General features: G+C 44.1%; 1 protein-coding gene across 2 annotated transcripts; it reads right to left on the reverse strand.

The window, feature by feature from the left end:
• Positions 1 to 369: 369 nt before the first annotated feature.
• slc3a2b (solute carrier family 3 member 2b) lies at positions 370 to 11,413 on the reverse strand. Of its 2 annotated transcripts, none has more exons than XM_085342926.1 (8): positions 11,100 to 11,413; positions 7,023 to 7,213; positions 6,595 to 6,768; positions 6,290 to 6,387; positions 5,953 to 6,095; positions 5,005 to 5,320; positions 4,771 to 4,830; positions 370 to 720 (listed from the first exon to the last, which is right to left on the reverse strand). In XM_085342926.1, exons 1-8 carry the CDS (start codon positions 11,411 to 11,413, stop codon positions 370 to 372), a joined length of 1,647 nt encoding a protein of 548 aa, XP_085199052.1. The 2 variants fall into 2 exon arrangements, with proteins under 2 accessions (XP_085199052.1, XP_085199053.1); XM_085342927.1 differs by having other exon boundaries at positions 5,005 to 5,318; positions 5,957 to 6,095; positions 11,100 to 11,287.
• Positions 11,414 to 12,239: the final 826 nt, after the last annotated feature.

Raw genomic sequence — 12,239 nt, forward strand, 5'->3', positions numbered from 1 at the left:
CAGTATCACAGGTGATGAGCACAGATCACTGAAGTATATTTCTGCATGTTTATTCTGGATGAATGTAAGACACCAGATTCTGGGAAGTGTCAAATATATAAGCATGCTTCAATATTAGCGTATTTGTTAGCAAGACATGTTAAAAACAGGCAACTACCAGGACATTTTACAAAGCCTTTTTGTTCAGCTTCTGAGAGCATTTATATTATTTTCACATGAAATTATATCATTAGTCGTTATCACTAAGTCACTGAATCTGAAATGATGTGTCGTATGTAATTAGACAACAATATTTCCCCTCACCTCACCATGATGTCAGTCTCTCTGAATCAGACTTTCATCAACATCTAATCTCTGCTAGTATCTTTTCTATCCCGTGTAGGGAAACTTGAGTAGCGCAGCTTCCCCGGGGCCAAGCCGCAGGTTTGTAAGATCCACGCTGCTGTCGGCAGGCATTGTGCTGCTGTTGGTGCTGAGAACAACCACAGCCGTCGGGGGCAGCACTGTGTGGCTCAGCTGCAGCACCGCTGACTCCTCTGCAGCCCAGTTGAAGGCGGCGAGGTAACGCTCGTTCTGATCCCACACCCGCAGGTAAGCCAGGGAGGAGGAGGAGTTAAAAAGGAGGATGAAGTCTCCAAACAGCAGGGAACGCTCTTTACCCCGCAGCTCACTCACAGTGCTGAAAAACCTGCGACAGGTCAGGCGCTCAGCCCGCTCCTCCTGCACAGAGAGAGCACACAATCACTATGTGATATTAACTGTTATCGGTAGGATGCTAGGTTACAATACTCCTGCTCGAACAACTACAGCCAATAACAGCAAACCTGCAGAGAAGGTGTTCATAATCACATCTGTGGTCACCATGACTACCATCTGCCATTGGTTTTGGCTATGACTTGTGAAGCCACAGTCATTTGGATGCCATGTTGTTGGGTTGTTTGAGTCACAGGTTATGATATTTAGCCTACATGATGTAGTGCTAAGTTATCATCTGATGCACACATGCACACAGATACAATACATATAGCACATTTAAAAAACCACAGGTATGCCAAAGTGCTTCACAGAACGAGTTAGAGCAATAATAAATACAAACACAAAATACAAATAAAATATACTAACAGGCGGGTGACATAACTAACCAATAATACACCAGGTGTAGTAGGCACAACCCGAAAGGCTGAAGGTTAAAACATTATAAATATTAATAAAGCTAGAAAGATAACTTACAGTACACCAGAAATGCGGGGGAAGCAAGGCTAAACAAATAAGTTTTTAATCGAGATTTAAAAGATTGAATTGAATCAGACACCTTGAGGGAGGTTATTCCAGAGGTAGGATGCGACAGCGGCGAATGCGCGGTCACCTCTGGTCTTGAGCCGAGATCTAGGTCGCACCAGGAGTATTTGGCCTGATCTAAGCGCTCTCCCAGGGGTATAACAGCTGAGGAGATCCGTAAGATAGCTGGGCGCGGTGCTATTTATGATTTTAAAAGTGAGCAATAAGATTTTAAAATCAATACGAAATTTAACAGGGAGCCAGTGCAGGTCAGAAAGAGCTGGAGTAATAGACTCAAACCTGCCAGTTCCAGTTAAGAAACGCGCAGCCGCATATTGAACGAGCTGCAGTTTGTGAACGAGGGCAGAATGGAGACCAGTGTAAAGGGAATTACAGTAATCTAACCTTAATGTAACAAAGGCATGGATAAGTTTCTCCAGGTCCTTACGTGGTATGTAGGGCTTGGCCTTAGAGATTAGACGTAGTTGATTGAACTCGATTTAACTACGGAGGACACATGTTTGTCCAACTTGAAGGAACTGTCCCAGGGTCCTCACAGTGTCAGAAAGGGAGTCAGCAAAGGGCCCAAAAATACCAGTTAGTTCACCCCGAGAGGAGGGAGTATCAAAGACTACAATTTCAGTCTTCTTATCATTTAAAATGAGAGAATTGCTCAGTAGCCAGATTTTAACTTCATTCATACAATCAAAGAAGTGTTGCAACGACGATCCTCAGCTAGTTCAAAATAGATTTGAATGTCATCCACATAGAAGTGGAAAGAAATATTGTATTTATCAAAGATTTGGCCCAAGGGTAACAAGTATAAAGAGAACAGCATGGGACCCAGCACAGACCCCTGGGGGACACCAGAGGTAACAGGGGCAATGGAGGAGGCGTAGGTATCCATGGTGACAGAAAAGGGCCTTTCTGAGAGATTTAAACCAGCTAAGGGCACTGCCTGTGATGCCCACCAGATGCTCAAGCCTCATTAAAAGGACATTATGGTCCACCAAATCAAAAGCAGAGGACAAATCAAGCAAAATGAACACCACAGGGCGCCCTGAGTCAGCAATTGAGAGAAGATCATTAAAGACTCTCAGTAATGCAGTTTAAACCCCGACTGAAATTTTTGGTGGCCAGAGACTTAGAAGAGTAAGCCGGTCATAAGTTAGCAATGCAGAGCCACCTGAATAGCATATTAGCAGAAAGGTAAGAAGCAGCAGAGAGCAGTGGAGACGGCCTGCCGAACACACTGGCGCCATCTCAATGCCAAGACTCAATGACAAGATAGCATGAAACCAGAATTTCCCTTCTAGGATGGATGGATTCAATAAGACGTGACACTAAAGTCTAAAGACACCAGCGAAGTGGTTTCTGAGATCACAGGCGAGAGAGCTGAGCATCGTTTGTCCAGTTTTACTTCTGTCTGAAGCGAAGCCTCCTCTTTGAATGACTACTTATACAGTAACTAAATCAAACTTACCCCCAGTGATAAATGTTAATAAACTGTTTGTTTATGCAGGCTGAATGCACATTCAAACAGGGACCAAGCTTTAGTAGGTTATACTGATACTGTCACTACCACACCAGGTCGACTGTATTACCAGCATGTAATACTATACTATTATTCAAAGCACGCTCCACCCACACAATCAACTCAAATAACACACCTCTGCAGTCTGGTACTGAGAGTTTGTTTGTTTTATCCCTATTACAGTGGGGCAAAAAAGTATTTAGTCAGCCACCGATTGTGCAAGTTCCCCCACCTAAAATGATGACAGAGGTCAGTAATTTGCACCAGAGGTACACTTCAACTGTGAGAGACAGAATGTGAAAAAAAAATCCATGAATCCACATGGTAGGATTTGTAAAGAATTTATTCGTAAATCAGGGTGGAAAATAAGTATTTGGTCAATAACAAAAATACAACTCAATACTTTGTAACATAACCTTTGTTGGCAATAACAGAGGTCAAACGTTTACTATAGGTCTTTACCAGGTTTGCACACACAGTAGCTGGTATTTTGGCCCATTCCTCCATGCAGATCTTCTCGAGAGCAGTGATGTTTTGGGGCTGTCGCCGAGCAACACGGACTTTCAACTCCCGCCACAGCTTTTCTATGGGGTTGAGGTCTGGAGACTGGCTAGGCCACTCCAGGACTTTCAAATGCTTCTTACGGAGCCACTCCTTTGTTGCCCGGGCGGTGTGTTTTGGATCATTGTCATGTTGGAAGACCCAGCCTCGTTTCATCTTCAAAGTTCTCACTGATGGAAGGAGGTTTTGGCTCAAAATCTCACGATACATGGCCCCATTCATTCTGTCCTTAACACGGATCAGTCGTCCTGTCCCCTTGGCAGAAAAACAGCCCCATAGCATGATGTTTCCACCCCCATGCTTCACAGTAGGTATGGTGTTCTTGGGATGCAACTCAGTATTCTTCTTCCTCCAAACACGACGAGTTGAGTTTATACCAAAAAGTTCTACTTTGGTTTCATCTGACCACATGACATTCTCCCAATCCTCTGCTGTATCATCCATGTGCTCTCTGGCAAACTTCAGACGGGCCTGGACATGCACTGGCTTCAGCAGCGGAACACGTCTGGCACTGCGGGATTTGATTCCCTGCCGTTGTAGTGTGTTACTGATGGTGACCTTTGTTACTTTGGTCCCAGCTCTCTGCAGGTCATTCACCAGGTCCCCCCGTGTGGTTCTGGGATCTTTGCTCACCGTTCTCATGATCATTTTGACCCCACGGGATGAGATCTTGCGTGGAGCCCCAGATCGAGGGAGATTATCAGTGGTCTTGTATGTCTTCCATTTTCTGATGATTGCTCCCACAGTTGATTTTTTCACACCAAGCTGCTTGCCTATTGTAGATTCACTCTTCCCAGTCTGGTGCAGGTCTACAATACTTTTCCTGGTGTCCTTCGAAAGCTCTTTGGTCTTGGCCATGGCGGAGTTTGGAGTCTGACTGTTTGAGGCTGTGGACAGGTGTCTTTTATACAGATGATGAGTTCAAACAGGTGCCATTCATACAGGTAACGAGTGGGGGACAGAAAAGCTTCTTACAGAAGACGTTACAGGTCTGTGAGAGCCAGAGATTTTCCTTGTTTGAGGTGACCAAATACTTATTTTCCACCCTGATTTACCAATAAATTCTTTACAAATCCTACCATGTGGATTCATGGATTTTTTTTTCACATTCTGTCTCTCACAGTTGAAGTGTACCTCTGGTGCAAATTACTGACCTCTGTCATCATTTTAGGTGGGGGAACTTGCACAATCGGTGGCTGACTAAATACTTTTTTGCCCCACTGTATATAACCTGTATTTATATATGTGTATGCATGGTATATTTATGCTCATGTCCTTACTCTCATTCCCCTTTATTTAGTATTTCAACTCTGTAACAACTTCTGTCGATGCTGTGCTACTGGAAACTGACTTTCCCACCCGAGGGATTAATGAGGTTTCATCTAATCTAATCTTACCTGCAGAGTCCCATTCAGCTCCTCATTGGAGTCCCAAAGCATCTTGGGAAACTTGGTGCCCTTTCGTGGAAATAATAAAATCTTAATATCACAACAAATACAAGTAATAGTACAATATGTATTCATATGTATTCATGCTTTGTACTTCTCTGTAACTACAATGAGGCTAAAGCAAAGAACACGAGCTTATTAAAATACTGAAGTCCTGAGAGTTTACTGTACAGATGTCCTCACCTCGTCCATCAGACCTATCTCATCTCCGTAGCTGAAGATGGGCGTCCCGGGCAATGTCAGCAGCAGCAACTGATGCAGTTTAACTAGAGCTGGGCCCACCAGTGAAGCCATGTGACCCTCGAGCCGCCCCCCCAGATTCCAGGCGAGATTCATCTGACTCTGGGACGAATACAAGTGCTGGATAGAGCGAGCGAGCTCCGTGACATCCGTGTCACGTGAATGAAGGACCCGGGAGATCAGGAGGTCAACACCCGTGGAAGAGAGGAGGGTGGACACATCTTCAGCAGAGGAGCGGTCTGTGACGCCAATCAAGACTCTGAAAATCACATGCGCAGAAGGTTTACGTAATCCAGAGATTAACTGATGTTAATGCGGGACTTTCTCAGGTAGATCTAATAAACACAGACTAAAAATGATCTGGTCCTAAAGCAGAGCTATGTAGTTCTGGACACATGGCCTCAGTAGGGTCTCCCAGAGGAAGAGTGATTCAGAAAACCCCTGTGAAGGAGAAAGCAAGGTCCACCCTGGTGGGACAAGGTGACAGTCCCAGGCAGTAACAGCAGGGCAGAATACACAGCCTGTCAGCCACAGAAAAACTCTACTGTATGTAAATGTTCTGCAATATTTGAGTGAGAAAGTCCTCGAGCGTATTAACCAAAACAAAAGAGAACTTTTCTGGACCGTGGGGAACTTTCATGTGCAGGTGTTTGCCACATGAAGTGTTGGGCTGTTGCATCTGCTATGTTGGAATAACAACCCAGCGGCTTCGTAAAGTAAAGGGACACTTGCATAGTAAACACTTTTACAAACTTCAAATGTAATCTAAGTGACAAGACACAGACACACAGACGTGGGTAAAGCTGGAGGTTTCCTGCTGCTGCTGCCATCTCCTGCTTCATGAAATCTCTGCTAGTACTCGGTGACATCCAGGCGCACTGTTTTCCTCACCTGCTGTTGGGATGCTTGTCCGTCCTGTTCTGCACGATGGCTCGGATGTCGTTCCAAAGAGACGGCACCACTGTGGCCACGCGCTCCACCCCTGACAGCTGGATGCCATCCACGCCTTCGTCCAGCCAGAACACCAGAGCAGACTGAGGCACACGGACACACTCGTCACTTCTGTTACCCACCTGATGACTGCTTTTAATGAATAATAACTTAACTGGATTCAAATGATTTTAATGTTAATATTGGAAGCAACAATGACTTTACTGCCGCGCACTGAGATTTCTGGCACATTTAGCTGAACAGCAGTCAGCAGCATGTGTGTGACATCAGCACTCACCTTCAGTCTCTCTGCTACAATCGTCACACTGCTGTTGGAGAACCAGGGCCCGGACGAGCCCAGGTAGTTTGGAGTCAAATCCAGAACCACAAAAACACCTGCACAGGTGAGCAAATGTACTACAGTAAGTACATGTGTACTTTGGTGTCGTTCTTCATATACTTGAGTCGATCTCTTTGACTTTTTCAGAGCATTTTAGTGAAACATTCATTCTGGTCTGTAGTCAGCATGACTCCCACTGATATGGGACATAAAACGTGAAACATCATGAGACTGCTGCTTCTGTAGAAGGCTGTCTCCCTGACCCTTTTTATGAGCAGCCTGGACGAAACCCTTAAACTGGTCCAGGTTTCCAGCCTCGGGGGAAATCTCCTCAAAGCTCAGGTTCACAGCTTCATCCGGAGGCGCCACGTGGATCGGCCCGACCACCAGCCCTTTGACTTTCAGCTGAGCCAAACTGTTGACCTTTTGTTCCAGGCCTGAGGTGGAAACACACACAGTGAGGAGGAGCAGTAGTTTACTGTTGTGATGGTTCTTTGTGGTGACTCTTTTATACTTCAGCAGCTGCTGACGTTGTGTTTGCCTGATTTTACATCTGACTGTAGAAAACACAGCAAACGGTCAGATAACTGAGCAGGGAGTTGCAGACAGAGCATGTTGCATGTTACACATTTAGTGGAGAATGATGCAAAGATGATATTTATGTGTGATCTCTATCTACGTTTGGACTCACCTTTCAGGTTGTGGGTGTCGGTGAAAGCCTGGATGTTTCCAATCTGGTACAGAGGCCCATCGTTCCACCAGTTGGTGTTGGGCAGATCTTTGCAGCGAGGGGCCTGCAGGATGATGAGGACGGCCCCCACCAGCATCCCCAACCAGCCGAGCCAGAACACCACCAGCAGCGCCCAGCGGGTCCTCACCCAGCTGAGAAACAGGAAAAGGCTGGATTATCAATGAGCCGAGGCTCTGCGTCCTGCAGGTACCCAAACGTGACTCTCTGGACGACTGAAGTGAATCTGGAAACGCACCACGGCTATGAATGCTGAAATGTTTGTGTTTCCTTTGTGACGCCTTCGACGATTTTCACGTCTTGGCCAAAAGACCCAGAACATGTAAAGGTCAAAGTGTTCAAATATGTGAAACAAATCTGCTAAAGCCCACGTCAGTTGATATTGTTGCCATGCAAAATTATCAGACAGCTGTGGGCACTGTTTCATCTCAGGGATGGGGGTGGCTGTAGCTCAGGTGGCAGAGCAGATCAGCCACCAACCAGAAGGGCGGTGGTTCGATCCCGGTGCTCGTGTCTGCATGCCAAATATCCTTGGGCAAGATACTAACCCCATATTGCTCTCCGATGCATCCATCGGAGTGTGAATGTGTGTGAATGTTAGATACTTAAACTTAGAAGAAGTGCTTGTGTAAACGGGTGTGAATGAATTAGTTGTGTAGAGCTCTCTGAGTGCTCAGACAGTAGGAAAGCGCTATATAAGAACCAGTTTAGCCCAACAAATGCCTCGAACTCATTTTTCTGAACTTTTAACATTTAACCCTTTTAACTTCTTCCTAAGATTTGATCAAATGTCAAGAATACTACATTTAAAATAAAGTACTGTATTAACTACTGTGTTACATGTTTCATATTTTCACATTCTTACACCTCTTCTTGATTTCTCTTAACTTTTCTCCAAACCTGAGCTTTCCCTCTGCTGTCAGCCGAAGACAGAAATCTTTACGTTCTTTACACTCCGGTACTGCATCCTGTCTTTTGGTCAACGCCACTGTCTCCAAATATCATCTGACAGCTGGTCTCACTGCTGTCATCCCTGACACTATATGAATCAGAAAACAGAGGAGCATAGAGTGACACAGCACGAGTCAGACAGAAAAATCTCTGCAGTTTACTTTGCTTGTCACGGTTTGAGAGCCTGCACATTGTTGTTACAGAAAAACTAAAATGTTGTGCACTGAACTGAGATATTAAACCAGGATTATAATAATGGTGTTGCTATGGCAATGACATTGTGATACAACATTTTTATATTGCATAAAAATGTATAGAGGTATCATCATGTACAACAGCATCGGAGCATACTAATTAACACAGAAGAACTAAAGAACTGTGAAAGGTGAAAAAACGAAGCATTTCTCTGATATTTCCACAAATCTCGCGTCCTTTTTAGTACAATTAACTCCCTTCAGTCCATCTCCGAGTCTTTTTTGTGGTTTAACAGAATGCAACAATTAAACATCTTTGCTTTTGTTGCTGTCCTTGGTAGATTTGAACCTGCGTCCCTCCCTCCTCTTATTAAAACTGTAAGACAAGACAGGGACTGATTTTAACCCTCAGGAAAAATGTGTAGTCTCCAGCTGGCTGTGTTTGCTTTGGTCGCTACCATATTGCTGCGGTCGCAGGGTCAATGGCAGTGATGGCCTACAGATGCTGGCAGCTACCTCTCTGCTCTGAATCATACCTGTTATTAATCTGTCTCTCTTCCACAGCATGTCTTTATCCTTCTCTCACCCCAACCAATCACAGCAGATGGCCCCGCCCCTCCCTGAGCCTGGTTCTGCTGGAAGTTTCTTCCTGTTCAAAGGGAGTTTTTCCTTCCCACTGTCGCCAAAGTGCTTGTTCATAGGGGGCTGCTGCACGGAGGTACAGTTTTTACTCTGTTTCTGGTTTAGTATCATGCCAACCCTAGCATGTACAAAGCTCTGACTTGAACCCCACTGAAAATGACTAAAGTCTTTTCTTTGAAAGTAAAATCTCAGCCCACACAAATATATCAACAGCAGTGATCACAAAACGGTGTATAACTGAACACAGTAGTGCAATTTTTAACCAGGTCTTCCCATTAACACCTGACCTGTCCAAAGGTTCAGTCAATGAGCTCGTCAATAGCTTCAATGCTAACATGTTAAATGTAATGGACACTATTGCTCCCATTAAGGTGAAGGTTATCTCTGGAAGGAAAAAGTCTCCATGGAGAAACTCCACACTGGTGAAAAATGAAAAAAGAGAGTGTAGGAAAGCTGAGCGCAGATGGAGAAAAACAAACCTCCAGGTTCATTATGACATTTATAAAGAGAAACTTCACAATTATAATTTACAACTGAGGAGTGCAAGGAGGTCCTACTTCTCTGACATCATCAGTAAAAACAGCCATAATGCTCGGGTCTTATTTTCTACAGTTGACAGGCTAACAAACCCTCCTGTGTCAGTGGCAGCTGAACTTTGACCATGGCCTGCAATGACTTTGCCAAATTCTTCACAGACAAAATCCAAAAAATTAGACAAGCAATTGGTACATCAACAGCAGATCCAGGATATGTACTGTGTCCACCAAAAAACTGTTTAAACACCATGAAACAGTTTCAACCTATTAACAGCAAAGACCTGGAGGACATCTTAGGTCAGCTGAACTCCTCCTCCTGCTGTTTAGATGTCCTGCCAACAAGTTTTTTCAAAAAGGTCTCAAAGACTTTAGAGTCAGACCTGTTACAGATCGTCAACTTTTCTTTATTATCAGGTGTGTTTCCAGAATCACTAAAAACTGCTGTAATCAAACCTATACTGAAAAAGGACAATCTTGACAAGACACAAATGAACAACTACAGGCCGATCTCAAATCTCCCATTTTTAAGTAAGATCATTGAAAAAGCAGTTTCTCAACAGCTCAGTTACTTCTTAAAACAGAATAATTGCTACGATGCCTTCCAGTCAGGTTTTAGACAGAACCACAGCACTGAAACCGCTCTGACCAAAGTGTTTAAGCCTCAGATCAGCTGAAACACTCAGTTTATTTAAATCCAGGTTGAAGACTCACCTGTTCTCAGCTGCACTTGAATAAAGCACCAAATCCACACTTTTCAGCTTAGATTTCAAAACTAACATTTTAACTACTGATTTTATCTGTTTGTTTGTTAATTAGTTAGTTAGTTTGCTTGTTTTAATCAATTTTAAATCATGCTTTTTATTTGTTTTTGTTTCTAATGTCTCTGTAAAGCACTTTGAATCACCTTGTTGTTGAATTGTGCTATACAAATAAACTTGCCTTGGCTAAAGTCGATGCTAGAAGATCATCAAATATGGAGGAGTTGAGAGATTAACCAAGGAAGGGTGGGCAACGGTCTGTGACTGCTCAGGCGACATGTGCAAATGACAGCAAGATATTCAGCTGACTGTTAGCATCAGGGGAGCTAATCGTTTTAGTTTCTGTGTGCAAAGCAAAAATAATCTAACTAGGTTTGGAGAGTAACATACGCTCTACTGAAGATGGCATCTTATTCAGGCTTATTTCCAAGAGACACTGCTCAACTGCATCTATTACAGCAGAAAAGCCTGCAGACCAGACTAATTCAAACATCTCATACACCAGCTGATTAAAAATATGAAAAAGAAGCAGTCCAGCAGTCGGCCTCCTTAGTTCCCAGATGTTTCTGGAGATGGGAATGGTCCATTTTTGAGATGTGCAGCTATTTGTAAGTATTGTGTTTTTATTTGAATGTGAGGTGGACTTCAAACGTGTTTTGGAATCTGGATTAAAAATCACGGTGTGAAAAACCGACATTATAATAAAAGCTGTTATCATTGCCAAACAGTGTTGAACTGTAGGCGACCTCAGCCTTCTTCACTTCCATCAAACCACCAACGTTTACCTGCGTATCCAAACACAGAGACAGGCTCAGCAGTACTGTACGCGTCACAGGTTTACATGAGATGCATGCTGGTGTCCGCTCATGCAGAAATAAATAAATAAAAGGAACGACAGAGCCTCGCCCTGCAGGGGTGTGCACAGTGTGTCCTCCTCACCCCGGGGTGCCCGCCACCCTCATCAGCTCCTCCTTGTTCAGCCCAGTGAATTTCACCTCCTCCTCCTCCTCGTCGGGGATCTTCAGCTTTACCAAGCCATTCTTCTCCGCCGTCGTCGGTGCCTCCTGCCCGCTGGCAGAGGGTGTGTCGGCGGCCTGGTCTCCTCCCGTCATCGGCTGCTTCTCCTGCTCCTCCTGGTCCAGATCTGCCTCGCTCACATCGGCCTCCGTGGCATCAGCATCCACCTGAGCGGGACCCGCCTCGTCCTTGTGCTCAGCATCCTTCATCTCTACGTTGGTCTCCTCCGTGTTCATGTCGGCCTAGTCCGGTTACTGATGGAAGAGCTGCAGACACGCTTCAGTCTGTGCGACGTTCACAGACAGTGGGACAGACGAACATGTAAGTAAAATTTATTTATATAGCACATTTCACAGATAAAAATCACAAAGTGCTTTACAGTAAGATCAGACATACAAGTTAAAATTAATTAAATTAGTTAAAAGCCCGTTTGTATAAAAATGTCTTCAGCTGCTTTTTAAAGGAGTCAGTAGAGTATTTGAACCAATACGTGTTTCATTGGCGTTCAGCTGTGCCAGCACACACTTTAAATGGTCTATTTAAAGTGACCCTCTGTAAGCCAACTGGGCCAGCTCACAGAAAGGTGAATATGGTGAATGGAGCGGCTATAATGTAGCGCATTTCTATTGTAGCCACTCAAAGCGCTGTAACACGACTCGTCCATGAAGCCCTTTTATTCTCTGCGTAGGTGCTTTCTGTCTAATGATAATGTGATGCCCAAAAGCTTTAGCATTCAGACTGGAGGTGAAACCACCTGCCAATCAGCAGACGACCTGCTCTGATGACAGCCACTCTGAAACTACAGCACGAACAAAATATGTTCAAAATACAAAGCAAACAAAAATATAAACATCAGTTTTGGTTTTTAGGATCATTTTCTTGTTTTCGTTTCCAGAAAATGATTTCTGTAGTCTGGTTTCTCCTACCAATGCTTGAACAGAGATTTCCGAGCGCACCTGAATGTGACATCAAATAGGATTGGGCCAGTTTTACATACGTCAGTTGTAGAAATTGTTGAATAAATAAATAAATGAATAAATAAATAAATAAATAAATAAATAA

The sequence above is a fragment of the Diplotaxodon limnothrissa genome, linkage group LG19, assembly GCF_057381915.1.
Source record: "Diplotaxodon limnothrissa isolate DT_005_m linkage group LG19, D_limnothrissa_male_GT1.1, whole genome shotgun sequence".
Taxonomy (NCBI): Eukaryota; Metazoa; Chordata; class Actinopteri; order Cichliformes; family Cichlidae; genus Diplotaxodon; species Diplotaxodon limnothrissa.